This window comes from Phascolarctos cinereus, unplaced genomic scaffold (assembly GCF_003287225.1).
Source record: "Phascolarctos cinereus isolate Bilbo 61053 unplaced genomic scaffold, phaCin_HiC Scaffold_726;HRSCAF=1367, whole genome shotgun sequence".
Classification (NCBI taxonomy): Eukaryota; Metazoa; Chordata; class Mammalia; order Diprotodontia; family Phascolarctidae; genus Phascolarctos; species Phascolarctos cinereus.
Window position 1 is genome coordinate 131,887,815 of NW_027556098.1, and position 24,983 is coordinate 131,912,797.

The 24,983-nt window shown below is 37.5% G+C and overlaps 1 protein-coding gene across 2 annotated transcripts in view; it reads right to left on the reverse strand.

The window, feature by feature from the left end:
* The window catches only part of FAM168B (family with sequence similarity 168 member B), a 53,602-nt gene that overhangs the window by 13,180 nt on the left and 15,439 nt on the right, over positions 1–24,983 (reverse strand). The window contains exon 3 of one of the 2 annotated variants that reach the window (XM_020967153.2): positions 20,248–20,331. The exons of the other annotated variant lie outside the window; for it this stretch is intronic. Coding sequence (XP_020822812.1) covers positions 20,248–20,331 — 84 coding nt within the window. The remainder of the gene's footprint in view (positions 1–20,247; positions 20,332–24,983) is intronic. 2 annotated transcript variants of the gene reach the window in all.

Sequence of the window (24,983 nt, forward strand, 5' to 3'; positions counted from 1 at the left end):
CTACGAAAACACTGGGTTACTGCTTTCTTTTTAAAATGCTTTTTGTTTGGTTTTACTTTTTGTGTTGAATTCCATGGAAAACAGAGAGGGGCTAAGTGACTAATTTTTGACTGGCAGCACCAGTAAAGGATGATACCAGTATCAAACACAACAGGATTGGTACAGAGTAAACCCCTAATGACTTTTTTTTGTTGTTTTTTTTTTGTTTTTAGGCAATGGGGTTATGTGACTTGCCCAGGGTCACACAGCTCTGATGACTTCTCATTGCGCAAGTTGTTAAAGGTTTAGCTAAAAGGAAATTCTCCTTTTTAACCAGAGATATCTAGGGTTTGAGTAGTAGAATTTATTTCAGTACTTACATAACTATACAGAAAGAATTTGGCCAGATAGATATCGGACTTTCGAGTATTGTACACTGTGAACGTTGAAAGCTAGACCAGAAACACTGGAGCCTAGGCAAATAGATTATTAATTCCATTGGGCAGCCCTTTCAAATTGAGACTGCCCCAATTCACCATGTCCATTAGAGGCATCAGTACAGAATTCTACACCAGCTCCATATAATCCAGATACAGCAAGTACCATGGCAGCTTTAAGATTTATTTTTACAGGAAACAATCAGAGGAGTACATGTCCCCTTTAAACCAGGAGATGCTGTGTTATGACAACAAGCCACTCTATCCTTTCCAAGGGACCCAGCTACCATCATTAATAGAATTAAGACCATTGCAAAAGCCAATAACCCTACTTGGGAATGATATGGATGAGCTACTAGATGTTTTTCTCACAAAGGATTAGAAAGCAAAAGTCCTGTCCTGTGCTATAAAGTTAGAGAATAAACATAAGAGGACTGCATAGTCCAGGACAGCACCAAATTAGAATTTTAGTAATAAGGGGGACTGGGAAACAGATGCAAAAACAAGCCTCTATGAAGCTCTAGAACAATATTGCTCAACAACCAATAGACTGGAAAGAGTTCCATGAAACTACTCAAAATTCAGATAATAGATGATGATTTTTATATCTCTGTGTGTGCTGCTCTCTAGAAATCTGTTCAGTTAGATCCAGAAAATGAGTGTGATCCAAAAGCTATTGCTTCAGCTTATGCTAATCAATCAGTAGCAGACATTCAATTACTTTCATAAATTCTGCCCCAGCTGGAGTGAAAAGACTAGTTGAAGAAGTCAGGGGAATTGTCAACGGAGGGCCATAAGAGAAGAAAAATAAGACTGAGGAGGTGAATATTCTGGTGGCAGCCTAGAAAGAGGCTATCAGGGAGAGGAAAAGAGGCCAGAAGGGAATATTTTATTCCTCCCCTCCTCCAAAAAGAGGAAAAAGCCAAATAGTGCTTTTACTGTAGACAATGAGGGGCATTTTAAGAGGGACTGCAGGAAACGCAACAAGGTGAGGAAGTCTCCAAAAGGGGACCCTGTCCTCCAAGCTACCTGAAGGGGACCCAACATGATGAGTAACACCTCTCCCCCACTCAAAATTGCAGGAACATCAGTCAGTATCCAGCGAGGAATAATGGGGATGAATATTTGCAATGATAAGAGGAAGAAGGTCAGAACTTACGGGGTGCTTCTTATAAATGTGAAAGGGAAGATGAATGCAGTATGGTTAAATGTAGCCTTTGATAGAGATAACTGTAAATGGCATTTTTTTTGGTGCTTAGTGGATACTGAACAACTTTCTCATTGCTTTCAGTAGTAGACTGGGGAGAAAGTGAGATGAGCCCTGTAAGGACATCTCACCCCCCCTTTAAAGTTTCCACTGAACTTTTCTGACTGCTTTCTTTCTTTTTTTGATTATGCCTAATTGTCCTGTTTCATTGTGTGGGAAGGGACTTATTATGTAAACTTGAGGACATCATTCACTGTGATCCAGGAGGGCCTAGATCAGAACACAAAGTAATTGACTGGCTCACTGGGTGACTTTTAAAGAACCAGAAAGGTTTATGGGACCCCTGGTATCTGAACTGACTCCCTTGTCACAAAACTTCCCTGCCAGTTTATGGGGCTGGAACCCCACCAACCTGAGGTTCATGAAGTCAGCCAACCCAGTGCAGATCCAGACTAAGAAGGGAACACCCCCCTTGTGTTCAACAGTTATATCAACTTGGGAGACTGTTGAACCGATTCAAACTTTTCATTTTTTACATCCACCTGGGAGTGAGAGTACTGTGCCAGTGACCTTGCAATACCCCTGTTCTGCCAGTGAGAAAAAATAAGGAGGATAATGATGGCCTGCCTGTGTACTGCTTGTCCAGGGCGTTAACGGTTATCAATGATTTTGTTCCAAGATCCCCTGTGGTCCTGAATCCCTGTTTCTATTATCGCGACATGAAAATATATTGTTATTGACTTGTGTGTGGTTTTTTTTTTCCCGCAACATCCCAGTACACCCAGACTCACAGTACCTTTTCACTTTTACTTGGAAGGACCAGCACTGTACTTGGACTAGGCTGCCCCAGGGTTATTGTGAATCTTCCACTCTGTCCACACACGCCCTTGTCAAAGATCTACAAGACGTGCACCCACTCCAAGGATCTGCCTTAATTCAATATGTGAATGACTTATTGCATGCATCCCTTCACAAGAAGCCTATGAGGAAGACATGGTTTTCCTCCTACACTGCCTTTATAAAAAGGGCCACTGAGTCCACTTTTTAAAGCTGCAGTTTGCCTTCTAGGTCCTCAAGTGAGGCCCTCTGACTGAATCCTAACTTCACAGAAGAAACAAAGTGGTTACATATTAAGCCCCTTATCTGAGTCTAATCTATCCATTCAGTATTTTAAATCAGCTACTCTGGTAACTGAAGCCAGAGAGCCCATACCCCAACCTCATGGACATTCCCTTGGCAGAACCCAACCTCAGTGTTCATGGATGGCTCCTCCTTTTGTAAAAGTGAAGCACAAGTGATTAGGGGAGCAGTTTTGTCCCCAACAGCTACTGACTGGGCGGCTGTCCAGCAGACTGGGGGCACAAGGGGCCAAGTTAAGAGCACTGACCAGAGTGTGCCAGTTGGCCAAGGGGACTTCCAAGTGAGTATTTACACTGATTCCAAACACGCTTTCAGGGTCTGTCATGCTCCTGGGGCCTGGTGGAAACAGCACAGCTTCATCACTGCAAACAGTAAGCTCATGCCTCACTTACTGACCAAGTTCTTCAAGTTGTTTTGCTCCTCAAGGCTATCTGTGTGATTCGCTGTCCAGAACATACCTGAGGACAAACCTTTTTACAAGACGAACACTATTTTGCAGATGAGACAGCAAAAAGGGCTGCCAGTTAGGGTCCCTGAGAACCACAAGACACTACTTACTCACCCACTGATTATTCTTCCTCACAGGTGCCAAAACTGAGGTCTCAGTGACCAGACACCAAGTCATTCTCCAGGACGGTCTGTGAGGAAGTACCACGTGGGCTCCCCTTTGCACCCAAAAGACTACTATGTCTCTTGTGCCAGCAACATCATGCCCAAGGACATATGGGAACCCAGGGCCCAGTACTACAAGTGTGCCCCCAGTGTTTAAGGACAGACCCACTGTGTGGTCTCTCGCTGTCTTTCTTGTCAACAATTCAATTCTTCCTGGAGGAAAATTGTGACAAGTGGGGAGAAAACAGGCAATCCTACTATTTGAACACCTGCAGATTGACTTTAATGAATTAAAAAGTCTATGGGCTACAGATATGTTTTGGTATGTACACCAACTGAGTCTCTAGACTGTTTTTTCCAGTGACACAGGCCACAAGAAACATAGCAGCAAGATGTCTGATAAGGGACATAATACCAAGGTTTGGCCTGCCCTGTACTTGTGATTATGACCAAGTACCAGGATTTACCACAGAACTAACTAAACTTTTCAAGTGTTTTGGGATAAATCTGAACTTACATACTCCTTTATTACCCATAATCATCAGGAGAATAGAATGGCTAAATAAAGAAGTTTTAAGCACTGGTCTTGGAGTCAGGAGGACCTGAGTTCAAATCCAGCCTCAGACACACAACACTCACTTAGCTGTGTGACTCTGCGCAAGTCACTTAACTCCAAATGCCTCACAGGAAAAAAAAAAAGAAGACAATGACATTTTTAAAAACTCTTTGTAAAACACAGTTAAAATGGCCTCAAGTACTTCCTCAAGTGTAGTCCCAGCTTAGAGAAGGTAAGAGGTAGAATTGTAAATTGTCACACTTTGAAATTCACCAAAATACTATTCAGGGGCTAGACCTTAAGAACCAGGGTCAGGCCACAGGAGATGAAAGCCTAGTAAGACATGTGGCCTTTCCTTCTAGTTCTCTTTCCCAGGTCTGAAAGGAGTCAGCCTTGACACAAACTTTGCCTCTGGAAGAGTTGGTACATTCATTTGGGCCACAGGACTATATGTGAATCCTCAATTTCAAGAAGACATCTAGTCCAGTCCTCCTGGAACGGTCCTTTCTAGATTCTGCTGACCAGTCAGTCACGAAGACTGCCAAATGGGAGGACCAGAATACATTACTCCCATGTGATGCCTGCTGTAACTGACCTCAGCTTAGGAAAGGAAGCAATCCCTGAACAATTTAAGCTAAGTAAGGAGCCTAACACGAATCAGTGGTCTTTGGTCTCTGCTTTATTTGACCCAGATAACTAGGACCTAATCCCTCACATGCTCTCTATCATGCATTTGTTATTTACACTTCACACCCAGCTATGCACCTTTGGTGTTTCATCCTCAGGACTGTGTGCAGTTTGTGCCTACAGTGCCTCCTTTGGTACAAGAACTGATTCAGAAGCCAATTCCCAAATTACAAGTAGTAGCTATTAGGATGATGCAGTTAAAGATAGAAGGGTAATATAAATCCAACTGTGGTGCTACCCCATAAATATGATTGGCACCGAATGCGGGAATTATTGAATTATTGTGTAGAATTTAGCCACTACTGCCAGGTTAATTTGAGTGAACACATGATTTCCCATCCCTCCTTAATTCACTCAGAAATCTGCATCTACCTGGATTGTAAACTTTGCTGTGATACACTAGGCCCATCAACTTTTTGAAAGTAAACCAACCAGGATTGTCTTCTCTTGTTAAGAAAATTCATCTCTAAAAGCAATGTGTGGCTTGAGCTCCAGGCCTAGCCCAAACAACACATATACATTGTATATTACGATAAACTTTTTTTTTTACCTCAATTTCCCAAGTTTCACTGATTCATTAGAGTGAAGCACCCTAACCTAGATTTTTTCTTCCAACAATTACTTTCTGGCTATACCCAAGGCAAGGGGATATTGGCAAAATGAAGTCTATTCCCATTAACTTTTCCTTGAGAGTCCAGATCAGTCTTCTCTTGGACACTCAACCCAAATCTACTTTTCTGGCCCAAGAGGAATTCCTCTGTATTATCCCATCACCAAATGATTTACTAATGAGGGAATGGTATTTCTTTGGCCTTGAAATTTAATTTAGTTTCTTCCTCTTCCTGATTTTGCAGATTTTTACAATTTTGCTCCTTGTGTCACTGGTGCTCCCTTTCCTTTCTCAATGCCTTTAAGATTACTTGAGTTGTAAGACAATTAAAAACAAAAAAAAAGGCTCCTCAGCCCACAATGAAGGCTTTGTTTAGCCATAACCATACAAAGATACATATTTCATTTCATAATCACTCACTGGTACCTAAAGGTGTTTAACTTTCTTGTGTTTGGTCAGTCTGTATAATGAATATTCTGTTCATCCCTAGGTGTCTCTGAATGAACGATTCATCAAACATTCATTCTTACTTTTTTTCATAATGCATAATTATTTTCTTAGAGGATTAGCCTCAGCTTTGCAGGATATAGCTGGTTGGTTTTTTTTGGGGGGGGATAACCCATTCTTTGCTTTTCAGAATATTCCAATTTTTCCTTTGAGTATAAATGAGGAAAAATCAAGTGCTATTTTGAGTGTGAAAGGCTTTCACAACTAGTGTTATGTGAGACAGCTTTTTTGATAAACCATTTGTGAAGTATGAACAGGATACATCTGGGTAAAATAAACTTAAAGCTTCTTTCCATTGTTGTTCTAGGGTTTATCTAGATCTATACTTTGCTATCTGCTTTCAATATTTCTGCTCAATATTTCCCTGATTAAGACCAACAATGTAAGACCCCAAAATGATGCCTAATATTGAAATGACCCTTAGGATATCATACCCTGGTAGGCCAGAGTTTTTGTGAAAGGAAGACTGGGAGTAAGGATGGTGGAGGGGGGGGAGGGGGAGGACTGGAGCCAGGTTAGTAAACTAGTTCGGTTAATTTTTTGTCTAAGAATTACCTTGTAATAGATTCTTCCAAGTCTCCTCTTGATGTCATTGTTGTTATTGCTGAAGTCTGATGCACTTTTTGTGTTTATTGGGTGTGGTAAGGAGCAAGTTGTACTCTGGGATAGCTCTCACTCCCACATCTTACTGAGATTTCTCTCCTTTCCACTTTAAATATACTCTCATTTATGTTCATGAGAACTGAATTATAAATATGCAAGTGATCCTACTGCCTTTTTAGGAATATCAAATCTGTAATTCTCAATATCCTACAATTATTTACCAAGGCAACAACACTAGTTTCATTAACTAAGACAGGAACACAAATTTGCTTTGATACTAAGCATGTATTTAGGATGTCATAAACTTCATATTCTTTTAATTTATAAGTTCTCTTAAACTGCTACACTTTTAAATCCATTTGCTAGAATCTGCATCTATTTTTCTTAAGGAAGAAGAGGATGAGAAATGGAAGAATCATAGATTTAGAGCACTTCTCTGGCAAGAAAAAGTAAGTTTAAATCCCTATCACTCATGATTGGTCATTATCAAACTTCAAAGTCTTTCAATGTTTTTATTTACTTTATTGTGGTCTTTTTTTATAAATTTGACTCTGGGTTCTGCTTACTTCACTCTGCATCAGTTCAGAGAAGTCTATTCTGAATTCTCCATACTCATCATTTCTTGTTGTCATTCAGTTGTTTAAGTCATGTCTGACTCTTTGCAACCCCTATCTGGGGTTTTCTTGACAAAGATAATGGAGTGGTTTGCCATTTCCTTCTCCAGCTCATTTTATAGATGAGGAAACTGAAACAATGGCAGCTAACATCTGAGGCTGGATGGTCTTCCTGACTCTAGGCCTGGTCCTCTATCCACCGTGACTACCCGTCCCTACGAATCATTTCTTACAGTGCAATAATTAGTGTTACATAACAAAATTTGTTGTCGTTCTTCAAGTGATGGACAACTACCATCCTCCCATTTTTAAAAAATACTACAACAAGAATTTCTCTAAATACCTTTTGCAAATATTAGACCTTTCCCTCTGTCTTCAACCAATTTGGAGTCCATCCCCGGTAGTTTATCTGGTAGTAGTATCCTGATAGTAGTATTCCTCGTATTTCTGATCACAAAGCACGTGCAAATTAGTGGCTTTCCTAGTATAATTCCACTATGAATACCAGAATAGTTGGGTAAAGTCAGAGCTCCATCAACAGCGTATTAATATGCCTATATTCTCATAGTTTATTTTATTATCTTGATAATTTCCTATTTACCTTTCCCGGTATCCCCAGCACTTTAGCACCATGCCTGGCAAACAAAAACGAAAAATGCTTTTTGACTGAGTATTCACATAGCACGACACAGACAAAGTACTAAATTTGCCATCAGGAAGAACTGGATCTTAAACTAGCCTCTGTCATCCTGGGCAAGTCACTGACCTTTTTTGAGTTTCAGTTTGCTCATCAATAAAATGTTGATAATAGCTCCTGACTCCTGGGCTTTTTGAGAGTATTTAAAGACACAGTGCATATAAAGCACTCTGGAAATGCTAAAGTTCTATAAATGCCAGCTATCAATACTGTTTAACTCAATCCTAGACTAGTTATAATGCAAACTAAAATCAAAAGAATTCTAATGAAATAGTTCAGATGTTGCATGAAAAGCTTACTTACTAATTTTTAAAACTGTCTTCCATAAAAGAAACAAAAAATCTGTGACACCACAATCGAAGACAATGAACACTTCCTCTATAATACTGTACTTATTTGTAAGTTCATTTCTTCTTTATGCTACCGAAAATTATCATAAGGTACAAGTAGTTGCTACTGAGAATCTTCAAACAACAGTTACACCAACTTGAACTTGTTGACATTGTTTTCCAAGTGTTTTGCCAGTTGTTTTACATATATGTACATTATGTATAAATTGTTATATTACATAGACATAATATGCATTATATTATATATAGTATGTGTGTACATATATACACACACATATATAGGTATGCACATGCTTTCTCTCTTAATTGAATTTTTTTTTTGAGCAGTATAAGGCAATGTGCACAGCAGAAGCATAACACCAGTTGCTAATGCTTTTTACGATATTTACAAAACACTTAAAACTGAAGAAACATCTACTCTCTCAACACGATCAAGAAAACATTATGCTTTTAAAATATATCCAAACACCAGTTCTAATTATTTTATGACACTTCTTACTCAAAAATAAATACTTGGTAAGTATTGTTTTAAGAATGAGATGGGAGAAAACTTTCTTATAGCATTTAGCATGTTAATTATAATAAACAATGTCTGAATGAACAAAGGAACTATTTGTTGGTCTACACTATCAGATTACCTACCCCCAAAAATTAAAAAATTAAAATAAAAACAAAATAGACTACCTACTACCACCCTTGATAACCAAATTTACAACACAAGACTGAGTTTTGTGGCATTAGAATTCTATTTGAAATACTGATGGCATAAGCCAATAAGATACAAATAAAAGACTATCCTGGCTAGGCCTTTAAGGGGTACAGTAGAACAAATATTTGCCAACATATCTGTGGAAATCAGCAAACTTCCTACAGCAAACTAGTGCTCCAGATGTGGTACCAGGAAGTACTGGTACTACCACATGGCATCACTCTGTGGTATCACCATTCCCTGATCCTTATGAGCAGTATTCCCAAGTAAGTGAACTTTCTCTGTGAACCACTCCTCCAATCTATCCTCTTTACCACTAGAGATGCTTCTAGAATCCATTCATAACAAATACATGGTATACAACAAAATAGTGATGACAATAGCTAGCATTTATATTGTGCTTTAAGGTTTGCACTGAAATGATTATCTCATTTGATCCTTACAACCCTGTTAAGTATGTGCTATTATGATACCCATTTTACAGATGAGGAAATTGAGGCTAAGAGAGATTAAGTGACTAGCCCAGGGTCGTTATAGCTAATATATGTATCTAAAGTGAGATCTGAATTCAGGTCTTGCTAACTCCAAGTCTAGAGCTCTTACCCACTGAACCGCAAAACTGACAGGGCCACCACTGAAAGTCTAAGACTTCAAACTTTTAAAAATGATTACTCTTTTTACATCTATGAATTTATCTTTAAAACATTCCTGAATGAGGCCACAATACTTGTTTTTTAAACCACAAATATATAAATGTTATTCTACTGTTGTAAACATAAACTGAAAGCTATTAAGTGTGAAACACTCTAGAAATGACATGAAAGAAATTAATCAGAGAGGTAACTTACAGATCCCACTGTGAAAAATGGAAACGGGGCAGCTAGGTGGCACAGTGGATAGAGCTCCAGCCTTGGTGTCAGGAGGACCCGAGTTCAAATCTGGCCTCAGACACATGACACTAGCTTTGTGACCCTGGGCAAGTCACTTGACCCAAATTGCCTTACCAAAAAAAAAAAATAGACGCTATATGTATAAATTTAAAACTATAATGCTATTATCACATGTGCTACATTACAAAGCTATATAGTGAAAGCATAATGAAGAAAAAGAAGGAATATTGGAAACATATATATAATACCCAAATTACATATAGAGATGAGGTTAAGAAAATCTGTTAAAATACTGTACATGCATATCTTGAAATATGCTACTTTTTCTTAGCATTCTAGCATAATTCTGGACTCAGTGTAGTATTCCACTGGATCTATCTTCATCAATACAGGTATGCCTTCCAGTGGTACATATTATAACCCATTAAAATATGAAGAGGAAATAACTTTCTTGGAAGAGAGCCTTTGAAGGAAGCTCTCTATTCTCTATTGAAGCAAATATTTTCTTATAACCAACAACAGTTGGATCTTATACAGAGTGTCTCAAAGGTCTTAGGGAAATTTAAAGCTATTAGAGCAAAATGTCACTAAGACTTTTGGGGCACCCTCTATTTCTATAACCTTTCATCAACTGTATGAAGGTGTGATTTGCTGTTAAAAAAAAAATCACTTGTGAAAAACTGCTTGAGCTCATGAATTTATGAAGATACACTCAAAATGTGCAGATTATTCTCATAAAGATATTTTTAGAGATAAGAAAGCAAACATATGTGCAATAATTACTATTTCCCTTCTATCTGCAGTTGGTATTTTTGGAACGAATACTGTCTCCGACTTTTTCCCAGGGGATATATTATCTTCCTCTCTTTCAGATATCTTGAAAAATCAATCTCTAAATGTTTTAAAACCATGTTACTTCTAGCGCGGGTTTTTTTTTTCCTTTTCTGTGTTAACTGTTGTGGCCAGATCCTTTGCCAGTCATCATTTCTGATTTTATGTATTTTTTTTTCTTTTTAGGCAATTGTGGTTAAGGACTTGCCTAGGGTCACACAGCTACTAAGTGCCAAGTGTTTGGCCTGAGGCCAGATCTGAACTCAGGTCCTCCTGACTTCAGGGCCACCTCCTGTCATCATTTCTTAAGTGACATTTCTAGTTCTTCATATAGCACACCAAGAACAGAGTTGTAGACAATCTAAATGCTGTGGTTCCACTACCATCAGTGACGAAAAGCAATTACTACTATAGAAAGGCTGGTGATCTGTTGGCTGTTTTCTTAAATCTCTTATACTCTTTCCCAGTTTAATAAATAAATACTCGTGAAAGAACATGATTTATTTGTGCTCTATGTGGATACCACAATGATAGAATGGAGAGCATCCAGAAGAAGGTATGAGTTTATGCCATAAGAAAATCAATTTAAGGAACTGGGAGTTTTCACCCTGGAAAAGAAATAGCATGGGGGAAATAATAGCTGTCTTCAAATATCTGAAGTGCTTTCAAGCAGAAGAGGGACTTTGTTTTGTTCTGCTTGGCTTTAAAGGGAAAAACTTGAAGCTACTGGTAGAAGGTGCAAAGAAGTCATTAGGTTTGATGTAAGGAAAATTTCCCCAAAATTAAAGCTATGTAAAAAAGTAGAATAGACTGCCTCAGAGGTAATGGGTTCCCCCTCACTAACAGTCTTCAAGCAAGGGCTAGATAACCACTCGAAAGAGATTCTTGTTCACATACAAGTTGTACTTTGGGGTCCCTCAACACTAAAAGTTTGTGATTCTGTATCATAAACAATGCAGCAAAATGGTTCTCCACTGCTCTTCATTGTCTTATGAATTGATATTGCTCCTAATAATTCATCAATCTTCCTCTGTAACATTTTGCAAACGAGTTTATGTCCTAAACTGGCATTGTTCCTGGCTGCTCTGCTTCTCCATTTGGCAATCTTGTTGCAGTGTTTGCTTACATGAGCTAAATTTTTGTAGAAAACATGAAAGGAAATATTAATAACTGGTGTCACCGTCATTTCCTTTCTCCTTGTCTCGCTTTTTGAAGTCAATAGCTTATCTGAACAGGTCAAGTTGAGGCTGCTGTAATTAAGGTGTTTTTCTTCCCTCATTTTATCCTTGCCTCTTCTATTTTGGTGGTGTTTTTTTACCTCTGTATTAAATAACTGATGATCCAACTACATGCAGACAGCTAATTTAGAAAATATTCCTCCATCAATAACCAATGGTTACTATTACAGAAAAATGAAAATGACTACATGTTATTTGCTGCTAGTCACCTTCAGTACCTTCTCTGTTCTTAAGCAAAGTATTTATGATATACAAGCATAAAGCTCATGAGAATTCTACAAGATTTTGTTCTGAGATTAATCACAAATCATTTTCCAACACATTCCTTACTTCAATCTTTGTAATAAAGCCACCAGATATCAATGTATATATGCTGTTTTAGTTTGGAGAATCTCTTCCAGTTCTTGAAAGAATTTCTCTACCTCTTCAAGCTCTCCAACAAATGGTACACATATTATGTCAGGGTAGTCATTTTGCCTTACGCTTATCATGCACTGCAAGATGATCAAATATCCCAAGAAATTATATTTTTTGTGGTCTCTGGATACAATTAACTCCTCTATTTCCCTACCCAAGGAGAATCTGTGAGGCTTCCTTCCATTTAACTACAATTTCTGTTTTCATTTACATGGAAAATGTCACTACTAATACAGTACAGTTTTTATAACAGTATCTCCCTTTATTCATTGGACAAGGATATCACACTGATAATATGAATATTTTGTGTGTGTGTGTGTGTGTGTGTGTGTATGTGTATGTGTATGTATCCTGTATAAAAACTAGGGACAGCTAGGTGGCACAGTAGATAGAGCACCAGCCCTGGAGTCAGGAGGACCTGAGTTCAAATCCGGCCTCACTAAATTAAAAACAAAAACAAAAAAACTGTGACTCATGCCACTTTCTACCTTAGCATATTCCATAAATTAAAAAAAAACCTAGAATCTATTTTTTTCAAGATATACAATGCAGATTAACAAAGAAAGGATAGACCAACATCTACCACTTGATTCAAGAAGACTAAAATAAAACATAACTGATCTATCATACAACCACACAAAGTTTACCAAATTTTTCCCTCTTCCTGTAACTAGATTTTCCCTAAATTCCTTCAAATTTACCTACCCAGTAATTATTAATACCCTACTGCCAAAACAAATGTGCTAAAAATTTACTAATAAGAAAAATCTGTATCTTTTAACATCAATTTTTAAATGAACTTTCTAAAGAAAGTAACAAGTAATGAAAAACAGGAAAGTAGAATTCTAATATACAATTTAGCAGCACCTTTGCTAGTGTTAATGTTTTATATAATCAATGTTTTATACTGAAAGTGACTCTAACAAAAAAATTATATTTAAGTAAATAAACATTCCTGAAAATATGATGACTTTGATTCAGGAGAAATGTATTTCCCAAATAGATTTAAATTTAAATCTCTTCGAGGTAACCTAGCTAATTAAAGTAAAGATAAGACTACTGTTCTTCTAGACAGTCAACATTATAAGGGAAGGGACGTGTCAAATTTAGCTTATATCCAGCAAATTCCTTGTATATAAAAGGTAATAGATACTTAAACAGAAATTATGTTATTAAGAGTACTAACATCTAAAGGTTGGTTTAACAGCTTAAAAAGTTTACGTGTTATGGAAAAATTAATGTTAACATATTTAGTTCACAAGTTTTTTTTGGCTTGTTTCATTTCGTTTTTTGTGAGGCAAAGGAGGGTTAAGTGACTTTCCCATGGTCACACAGCTAGTTAAGTGTCACGTGTTGAAGACACATTTGAACTCAGGTCCTCCTGACTCCAAGGCCAGGACCTCTATCCACTGTTCCACCTAGCTGCCCCCTTAGTTGACAAGTTTTTTTAAAAAAAAACAATTCTGAGAAAGAGTTTGTCCTCAAATGTAAATTTTCCTCAAAGCAAAAACCATCACATTCACTCCAACCCATAACAAAACACTTTGATAATAAAACTAATAAACCATTTTTCTACATCAGCCACCACATATAGTACATTCAACCACTCACCTGAAGACTAACTTTGCTTTTGTCACGTAGTTTTAAAACCTAACCTGCTTCATGGAAGGCAAATATGAATCCCCTTATACAACTCCTTTCCCTTCCCACCAGGAGCATACCTTTTAACATTTAAGTGTTAGAATTTAATATTTGCTCAAGTAATCTCCTTTAATCTTTAGTTCCACATTGCTCCACAAAAATCAGTTATCTCTCACTAATGATCCACAGGAATCCTGAAAGTATTAAAAAAAAAATCTAAGAACTTAAGAGTTCACAGAAATAAATATTAATTCCCTACAAACTACTGCACCTAAAAATCAACACTTTTATTTCATCTATATACTTCCATACTTAAAGAATATCATCTCATCATTACTCCCTCCAATGATATAAATCACAAACCATATATAATTTAGCAGATGGTTTTTGAGCAATGAACATTTCCAAGTTTAGCTTATTTGGTCAGTGGACAACAGATATACAATCCAACCAATCAATCAACAAGTATTATGAAACATAATATATTCTACAGAAATACAGGTCCTATAAGAGCCAAATTAAATTCCAAGGGCTTTTAATTAATATTCTCATTGTTTTTCCTTATTCTTTTCTTCCAGAGCAGAATGAATAATTCACAAGTACTGAATTTAACTAACAATTATTAAGCACTTTTACTAAGTATAAGAAGAGAGGCAGTATAGTGTAGCAGATAGAGAATTGCTCTCAAGAGTCAGAAAAACCTGGTTTCAGCACTGATCTTTGATCCCTAATGGCTATGTGACCTTGGTTAAATATCTTAACCTTTCAGTGTACTTACATAATTCTCTAAACTGCAGGACAATTGTCAATCAACTTTGGTTGAGGGAGGAATTCACTTGGTGTTCCCAAAACCAATGATATCACAAGTTCAGATTTTTTTTTTTTTAGGCAATTGGGGTTAAGTGACTTGCCCAGGGTCACACAGCTAGTAAGTGCCAAGTGCTTGGTTTGAGGATAGATTTGAACTCAGGTCCTCCTGACTTCAGGGCCAGTGCTCTATTCACTGTACCACCTAGCTGCCCCTAGATTTCTTTTTAAAAGCAGAATACACTGTATCGCTCACTGGGGCTACAAAGATGAGCAAGACACAACTCTAGCCAGTATCTACTCATGAATAATTGGAATACAAAACAGAATAGGATATGTGCAGTAAGGAGGTCTTAAGTGCTATGGAAAATTCAAAGAAAGATAATTTCTTGAGGGAATAATCCACACAAGAAAATTATCAACAACATAAATTAAAAATGATAATAAATAATAAAATAAAAAATAATCATCACAATGGCTAGGCTTGGATTTTACTTTATGGAAACTACCAATAGCCACTTCTAAATTCTGGTATCACTCCTTCCACGGGTCAACAAGCCTGGTTCAACTGCCTTTATTCCTTGTCCCAGACAACTAGATTACCCAGTGGGCATCATATGTACTACATAAAATTTTTGAAAGAATTCTGAAGTTAAAATTCTATTTATTCCATTCCCTCTACATGCACGCGCACACACACACACACACACACGCACATATACATTTATACATAAAGGTATGTGTGTATTATCTATTAGAAACTCAGTTTCCATATTTCACTCATGCTAGAAGTACAGTAGTCACTCACAGGCCCAACTCCACTCATGATCAGGAGAGAAGCTTTGATCTGCTCCATTTCCAACCCAGGCCAGATTGTTCCTCTATAGGCAGATTTGCAGGGAAACTTTAGCCCTAATGAAGGTCAGAACTTCTGAGCTCAAGCAATCTACCACCTAAGCCTCTCTGTAGGGACTACAAGCCTATACCACTACATATGGCATCAAATACATTTTAAAAAATAAAACAAATTAGAAAATTAGGGAGGAAATCTTTGTAACAAGCTTCTCTGGTTAAGGTCTCATTTCTAAGATACATAGGAAACCAATTCAAATCTCTAAGAATGAGCCATTCCAGAATATTAATAGGCAGTTCTCAGAGGAAGATCCATTCACTGGTCATATAAATTTTTTTAAATCATTAATGGTTGTAGAAATTAAAACAAATTAAAATAACTCTAAGTACCAAAGGTACTACTTTTCTCATCAGATTGGCAAAGTTGACAAAAGTTGGAAGGCCTATGGTTAAACAGGTACATTAATGCACTGTTGGTCAAACTGTGAATTGGTCTAGACGTTCTGGAAAGCAATTTGGAACTATGCCCAAAAAGGTATTAAACCATGCATACCCTTTGACTCAACAATACAATTACTAGATCTGTACCATGAAGAGATCAAAGAAAGAGGAAAAAAGATCTATGTGTACAAAAATATTTATAGCAGTACTTTTTGTGGCAGCCAAGAATTGGAACTGAGAGAGTGTGCATCAATTAAGGAATGGATGAAAAAATTATGGTATATGAATGTGATAGAATATTTTCATACTGTAAGAAATGATGAAGCAGATGGTTTCGGGAAAACCTGTTTAAGTAAGAAGAACCAGAAGAACAATTTATAACAGCAACATTGTGGAGAGAGAAAACTATAAAAGTCTTAGGAAGTCTGATCAACACAATGATATACCACAATTCCAAAGGATTCATAAAACATGCAATTTACCTCTAGATACAGATCTGACAGACTCGGACTACAAACTGAAGCATATTTTATTTTCTTTTGAGAAGGGGAAGGGGGAAACAGAGGTAATGCAGGAATCTGTTTTACTTAACTATACATACTTGTTAACAGGTTTTTGTAAAAAAAAACCATATATATATATATATATATAGGGGCAGCTAGATGGCACAGTGGATAGAGCACCGGCCCTGAAGTCAGGAGTACCTGAGTTCAAATCCAGGCTCAGACCGAACACTTGACACTGTCTTCACAGCTGTGTGACCCTGGGCAAGTCACTTAACCCCAACTGCCTTAAAAAAAAAAAAGCCAGGTTTTTGTTTTTCTTGCTTTCCTGGTGGGTGGGAGAAAAGGAAAGAAATATGGTACTGAAAACAAAATAAAACTGAATTTAAAATGTTTTTGCTTGAGACAGTTGCATTTTCTAGACATACTAACATGTCATGGGCAAATAATCCTATGACCTCTTTTATTTACAAAGTTAATCCTCATATCTTTTTCTTGTCTTCCTAAAATTGCTACAATTTCTACTACTATATAAAAGTGGAAAGAATGGGGATCCTTCTAAGTGAAAATTCTTCTTTTGACCAATAAATACCTATTATATTGCTTATTTTTATTTTTTGTATTATAATGAGGAAAACTCTCTCTGTAACTATTTAAAAAAACTTTTTTTTTAAAATAACAAACGGCACTATGGAATTAAGCCAGGTTCCTAGGGCTCTAAGTGAAGTCATGTCAGGCTGTTATATCAAAAAAAAAAAAAAAGCTAACTAGTTAAGAACTGTTTGGGAAGCCTGTGGACCATCCGGGCTGACTGCTATATAGAATTTTTTTGGAGTAGGCTTCTTAACCTGGAATCCATGAATGTGTTTTCTAAAAAAATAATTTGATAACTATTCTTCAACATAGTTGTTTCCTTTGTAGTTCTATATATTTTATGCATTTAAAACATTATTCCGTGAAGAGGCAGATGGTTGAGGGAAACATGTCACAACAGAAGGAAAGAATCTTGTTTTACAAAGGCTTTTTTTGTTATCCAAACTTTACTATTGTTATTTCTGTAAGTACTCTTTTCCCTTGAAAATAAATGTCTTTAGAAAAAAGCACACGTAATCTAAGGCTTGTGACAAGGAATGCACCCAGATTCAGTGAGGTCAAACACTTTTTGAGATGTTCATGGCCACAATAATGGTGACCAAATAATGAGCTTTAACTGATTTACATTCTTTGAGGAAAACATAGGCCAAATGAACATGGTCCTCTAGAGTCAGTTCAAAAAAGAAACTGATTCCCAAGAATTAGGGTTGAAAAAGCATGGTGAACCAGGGTGGTGCCGCTTTACAGCATAGATGGCATATAAATTAAAAATCTGTACTGCATGAAGCTAAGAGATTTGTACCTAATACAATGCAAGACAAATTTAGCATGTAAAAATGATCCTGACAGCCTAGAATGGTAGAGTGATTCTACTAAGTAAAATCTGATATAAAGCCCTAAATTTTGGTTTTAAAACTGCAGAAACTGAATAATGACAGAATGAAAAGACAATACTAGAAAGCATACCAAATGAAAATGATACAGAAGTTTTAACAGGCTACATGCTCAAAATCGGTCAGGAAGATGATGGTGGTGGCTAAAAAAACAGGCAATGTGCTCTTAAACTACATTAAGAAGAGGACTGATAGCCTTGTTGTATCTGCCACTAATTAAACCACACATGGAATATTTATTGTGCCTAATGCTGGGCATTACATTCTCAAAGCTGAAACATGACCAGAAGAGGACAATCAGAACAGGGAAGAACTCAAAACCATGCCGTATTAAAGAACAATCGCAAGAACTAGGGATATTTAGCCTGGAAAAAAATTTTTTGAGGAAAGGTAGAGCAACTTTAAACATGTGAAGGGTTGCCGTGTACAATAATTAAAATTCTGTGGTCTCCTATAATGTAGAATTGGGAGCAATGGGAAGATAAAATAAATCCTCTATTCATCTGTTATCTATCAAGATAAGACTGTATGTAACAAACTAAGCCAGTAAATGTTGACAGAGATAGATGACAGCTATTCATATCTATTTAACTATATATATCTATATCTATCTATCTATATATCATGTATAAGTACACACACACATACACACGTGTATAGGTATATCTAGACATAGACCCCTGTGTCTAGATATATATCTACACATATATGTATCAAGATATTAACTATATGCATAGATATAGACATAGATGTATGTCTAGAGATCTCTATCTAGATATCTACATAGATATAGATGATAGTTCATTCCTATCTTGATTCCTGAATTACATTTAGTATATGTTTTCAGGATTACATACTAAGGCTTTCAAAAACAAAAAGTCTAAGAGGCTGCTTGTATCTCTTCCACCTGGAACATGAATTGGGAAGATCCTATGCCTTCAGGGCCACTGTGTGACAGAGCAGCTAGTTGTTTACTGTTCACCATGGGACTGAAGCTCTGTTCTATCCCCTTTTAGCTGGATCTCCCCTTCACCTCCTCTGTCAAGAGTGTATGCTACTTGCAGGCCAACTGCTGATATGTTATCTTTTTCCCTCTGATTTTCTTCCTCTTTTCCCACATTCCTATCACTTCTGATACCCTGGACAGGGCCTTAGAACACAACAATCCTTGCCCTCAGAGTGTTCACAATTTAGTTTCAGAAACAATACAAACAAACTAAGGCTGAAAAGGTAGATGAGAATCAGGTAACATAAGGGGATGTGAATGCAAGGCCTGAGTATCTTAGCCACAGTAATTTGGTGACAGTATTGAAGATGCACTGGTGGAGAAATACCCAGAGGCAAGGAGCCCAACTAGGAAGCTACTATACTGGTCCAGATGATAGACAAAAAAGTCTGAGTTATGCGGTAGTGGTAAAAATAGGAAGGGGGAGATGTGATAGTATAAAGGAAGACCCAACAGAACATCAGGATGGACTATAAAGAGGCAAAGGAGAAGGTTTCTCTTGTCTTTCCTCTCATTGGGAGGAAGGTAATCTCTTCTATCCCAATAATCAAGGAAGTAGCTGGGATCAAAATAAATCAACTAACAAGCATGTGTAAAAGCATCTATTAAGTACTGTGCTAAGTGCTGTAGACATAGAGACAAAAGTACAACAATCCTCAAGAAGCTTTCCTTATAGGGGAAATATTCCCAAACAGGTGGCAAATGACACACCTGAATTGTTTGTTTGTTTTATAAGCTGGATAGATGAAATCCATTTTAGTTAAACAGGGACAAAATTCGTACACCATTCAGGAATGCCTGTGTGATTAAAATGCTACACCCAGAAAGTACAAAAGATGCAAAAGTCTTCAGTTACAACACAAATTTCTAAAATCTGAAACATATTTCCAAAACAGAGAAGATACGAAAAAAAAATTTTATTCAAAACCAATTTCTTTTAACAATAGAGACAGGATACTCCAACACAAATGTTAAAGAGCAAAGGTTTACACATGTAAATGTGACTCTTTCTATTTAGGTTTAATGTTAGAGCAGCTGGGCCTGGAGTCAGGAAAACCAGAGTTCAAATCTGGCCAGGGGTATTTATTAGCTATGTGATCCTGGACAAGTTATTTACCCACTGTCTGCCTCAAATTTCCTCAAATGTAAAATGAGGATAGTGACTGCACTTACTTCTCAGGATTGTTAAGAAAATGAGGTACCTGGAAAAGCATTTTGCAAACCTAAAAAATCTCTCTCTCTCTGTATGCTAACTAATGTTCTTCCTAGTTACTAGACTGAAGCTTGATATCAAGCCAACATTAGGAACACCTGAACCCTAATTTTATATTAACTCCCTCAAAATTTCCCACTCTCTCAATTGTTTCTCTTATATTATGACACACATTATCTAAAATTGTTAACAACAATTCATCTATATGCATACCTGTTTGGAAGGTAGGATTTGCTCCAGGGTACATATTAGGGGAATAGGCAGGAGCAGCCGCTGCATAGCCCATTGGGAAGCCAGCTGAAGGGAAAAAAAAATTTCCAAGGTTATTCTCTGAAACAGTAATACTGTTTACAACCTGGATTGCCACAAGTACTTAAAAGAATATTAAAATTCATATCCAAAATGCCTGATTCACTTGTAAAGTCAGCACAACAGAATATGCTAGGAGATAATGTTTCCTGTTGCCTTTTTTCAAAATTGTAATGGGCCATGTTCAGAGTGATGTCCGTTAAGCCTATGATTAAATACATGTAACTTTTTAAGAAATGAGAGGTGGCATGGTATAGAGGGCAAAGAACTGGCTTTGGGGATAGAAGACCTACATTCAGGTCCTGCCTCTATCATCTATTAACCATGTGACTTGATGCAATTTATGTGTCCAGACAAAATTCTTCTTGAAGACTTTAAGCTACAAAGAAGGGACCACAGGTCCAGTTGACTGCTGAAGACTGTGGCATGACACTAAAGGCATCTTTTAAGTCAACAAAAAAGGTTATGACAAATTGCTAGGGTTTCATGGTTCAGCAAGTTCCAAATCCACCTAACCGTAATATCATCCAGACACATTTAACCAATTTAGCAACAAAACTGTGAAAGACATTATCAAATAAGTTGATGAAATGGTTTCTGTATATAGCATCTTAGTACACCAATCAAAAAATGAAAATAGGATTAGCTTTTAGATGACTTGAACTTTTCATTCAGATAAGCCCACATTATTTTCTACAATACTCACAAGCTACGCATTTTAGTAATACATTCTGGATTTTTACTGGAGATCAACAACAAATTTAAGGGTCTGAGTTTCTACAATTCACCCTCTTTCCTTTTTTATAACTGGAATTAACATTTGTCAATCTCTAGCCTTCAGGCAATGTTCCCCTTCTTCACAGTTTCTCAAATATGTTTTACAGCAGCCCTAAAATCACTATTCTTTGTTCCTTTTAGTTGAAAGATAACTAGACTTTGGAGACCTGAACTGTTGTTTGAGTTTATTCTACTATTGCCAATTAGATCATTTTTCTTGATGATAAAAATTAAATTCAAGCTAGTCAACATTTATTAATAACAGGATTTATTAAATCCTTTTTATGTAAGACACCATGTGAAGCAATGAATAGCTATAAATACAAACAAGATACAGTCCTTGATCTAAAGATTTTAATAGTATAGTAAGAAGAAATAAAACATGAATAATTATGAGAGAATATTTCCATATTAGAAGATGATAAAGTGCCCCCAGCAGGAACAATGCTGGCTCTGCCATTTACTACCTGCGTCACCTTGGTAAAGTCACTCTCCCTCTCTGGTCCTCAGCTTCTTCATCTGTAAAATGTGGGAGTTGGACAAGCTTTTTTGAAATCAATGATCCCATAAGAACATTCAAGGTATAGAGTGAGATCAAATGCTCAAAGGCAGGAAAGGGAATTTCAAATTCAGAAGTCCAATTTGGAAGGACTGCAGAACACACGAAAAAAACAGTGTGAGACTGGTAGAAAGGTGAAATCAAAACAAGTTTGCAGAGGTCCTTGAATGACCCCAAAAAGGAAGTTAGCCAGTGAAATCAATTAGAAAGCTACTGTAATAAGATAAAATAGAGTAATTACAATAATTATCCATACCGTATTAACACAGTGCTTAAAGTTACTTTTCTTAAAACTGAACTATTCTGTGAGGTAGTACAAATATATTATCCCTGATTTTCAGATGGAGAAAATTAGACTCAAAGAAATTATGACTTCATGATGATGTAGCCAGTAAAATTTCAGTTGGTGACAGAACATGAACTCAGTCTTCTGATTCTAAAAACCCAGTGCATGTCTGATTTCTGGTAAAGGGAGTAGAAATGTAGGAAGATGTGGATTTGGGAAATATCTCAGAGGCAGGATCAACAGATGTGGCAACAAACTGGGCAGCTAGGTAGCACAGGGATAGAGCAGTAGATACAGCACTGGGCCCATTCAAGAACATGTGAGTTCAAATCAAGCTTCAGACAATTACTAACTGTGCAACTTTGGGGGCAAATTACTTAACCTCTGTCTTCTCAGATTCTTCATCTGTAAAATGGGGATCATAATAGCCTCTGCCTCCCAGGGTTGCGGCAAGGATCAAATTTGATGATAATTGTAAGCACTTAGCACAGTGCCTGGCTTTACAAAGTAGGTGTTATATAAATCCTGGCATTTGGGGGCGGAGCCAAGATGGCGGAGTGAAAGTGGTGACTTGCTTAAGCTCTCCCCCAAACCCCTCCAAATACTCATAAAAAATGGCTCTAAACAAATTCTGAAACAGCAGAACCCACAAAAAGGCAGAGTGAAACAAATTTCCAGCCCAAGACAACCTGTATGATTGATCAGAAAGGTATAACGCGACGGGCTGGGAGCGCAGGCCGCAGCAAACCTGGAGCAGGCCTCAGAGGACCGAATCTCGGGCAGCTGTGGAGGTTTCCAGACTCCTCAACCCACTAATGCCAAAGACAACTTAGAAGGTCAGTGGGAAAAGTCTGTTTCTGCTGGTGGTCAGAGAGGTAGGCGGGGTCTCAGATCCATTCCCCAAGAGCCGGGAAGCGGGGGGGGGGGGGGGGGGGGCAGCTGGTTCCCGAGCTTCCGGCCCACAGACTGAGGGGGAATCCAGTGGCTGATCAGAGAGGGATAGCAGGGATCTCTCTGCCAGTGCTGAGGCAGGAATCTGTTGCTTTGCCGTGTTTGGATCTGGGTCACAGTTCTGGGCTGCGGTGCTGGTGTGAGGAGGAATGCTGGCCTGGTGGAGCTTGTAGTGGCTCTGGAGAGGAACCCCTCCTCACAGTTACAGGACAGAAAGGAATACTTGTGGTCACAGGCCAGGAAAAGAGTAAACACCTCGCCCCTTATCATACCACCTTGCAAGAACTAAAATTTAAGGTCCCTACAACTATCTCTGAAAACAACCGTACAAACCCCTGAAGCTTGGGACAGTACATTCTCCACATTGGAAGCAGATTCTTACCTTAACAAAGAGTTTAAAACTCAAGTAATTGGCCGGGATCATGAGCAAGCAGCGCAAAAAGAGTCAGACATAATCTTACTTTGGTGAAAAAGAAGATCAAAATATACAACCAGAAGCAGACAACAAAGTCAAAGCTCCTACATCCAAAGCCTCCAAGAAAAATATGAATCAGTCCCAGGCCTTGGAAGAGCTCAAAAGGGATTTTGAGAAGCAAGTAAGGAGAAGTAGAGGAAAAACTGGGAAGAGAAATGAGAGTGATGCAAGAAAATCATGAAAAACAAGTCAACAGCTTGCTAAAGGAGACCCAAAAAAATACTGAAGAAAACAACACCTTAAAAAATAGCCTAACCCAAATGGCAAAAGAGGTCCAAAAAGCCAATGAGGAAAAATGCCCTAAAAAGAAAAATTGGCCAAATGGAAAAGGAAGTCCAAAAGAATCCAAAAGACTACTGAAGAAAATACTTCCTTAAAAATTAGAATAGAGCAATTGGAAGCTAGTGACTTTATGAGAAATCAAGACACTGTAAAACAAATCCAAAAGAATGAAAAATTAGAAAACAATGTGAAATATCTCATTGGAAAAACAACTGACCTGGAAAATAGATCCAGGAGAGAGAATTTAAAAATTATTGGACTATCTGAAAGCCATGATCAAAAAAAGAGCCTAGACATCATCTTTCAAGAAATTATCAAGGAAAACTGCCCTGATATAGTAGAACCAGAGGGCAAAATAGAAATTGAAAGAATCCACAGATCTCCTCCTGAAAGAGATCCCCAAAGGAAAACTCCTAGGAATAAATAGCCAAATTCCAGAGTTCCCAGGTCAAGGAGAAAATATTACAAGCTGCCAGAAGGAAACAATTAAGTACTGTGGAAACACAATCAGGATAACACAAGATTTAGCAGCTTCTACATTAAAGGACTGCAGGGCATGGAATATAATATTCCAGAGGGCAAAGGAGATAGGATTACAACCAAGAATCACCTACCCAGCAAAACTGAGTATAATCCTTCAGGGGAAAAAATGGTCATTCAGTGAAATAGAGGACTTTCAAGCATTCCTGATGAAAAGACCAGAGCTGAATAGAAAATTTGACTTTCAAATACAGGACTCAAGTGGAACATGAAGAGGTAAACAGGAAAGAGAAATCATAAGAGACTTATTAAGATTGAACTGTTTACATTCCTGCATGGAAAGATGATATTTATAACTCATGAGACCTTTGTCAGTATTAGGGTAGTTGGAGGAAAAAAATTATATATGTAGATAAGATAGATAGATAGATAGATAGATAGATAGATAGATAGATAGATAGATAGATAGATAGATGGCACAGGGTGAGTTGAAGATTAAGGGGTCATATCTGGAGAATAAAATTAAGGGATGAGGGAGGATTATACTAGGAAAAGAAAGGGAGAGGTAGAATGGGCTAAATCATCTCACAAAGAAAAGAACAGAAAAGAAAAGTCTCTTACAGTGGAGGGGAAGCAAGGGAAGGTGAGAGGGAATGAGTAATCTTATTCTCATAGGATTTGGCTTAAGGAGGGAATAACATACACATTCAATTGGGTATGGAAGTTGTCTTACCCTACAAGAAAATAGGGGGAGAAGGGGACAAGAGAGCAGGGGGATGATAGAGAGGAGGGCAGATTGGAAAAGGGTGTAATCAGAAGTAAATACTTCT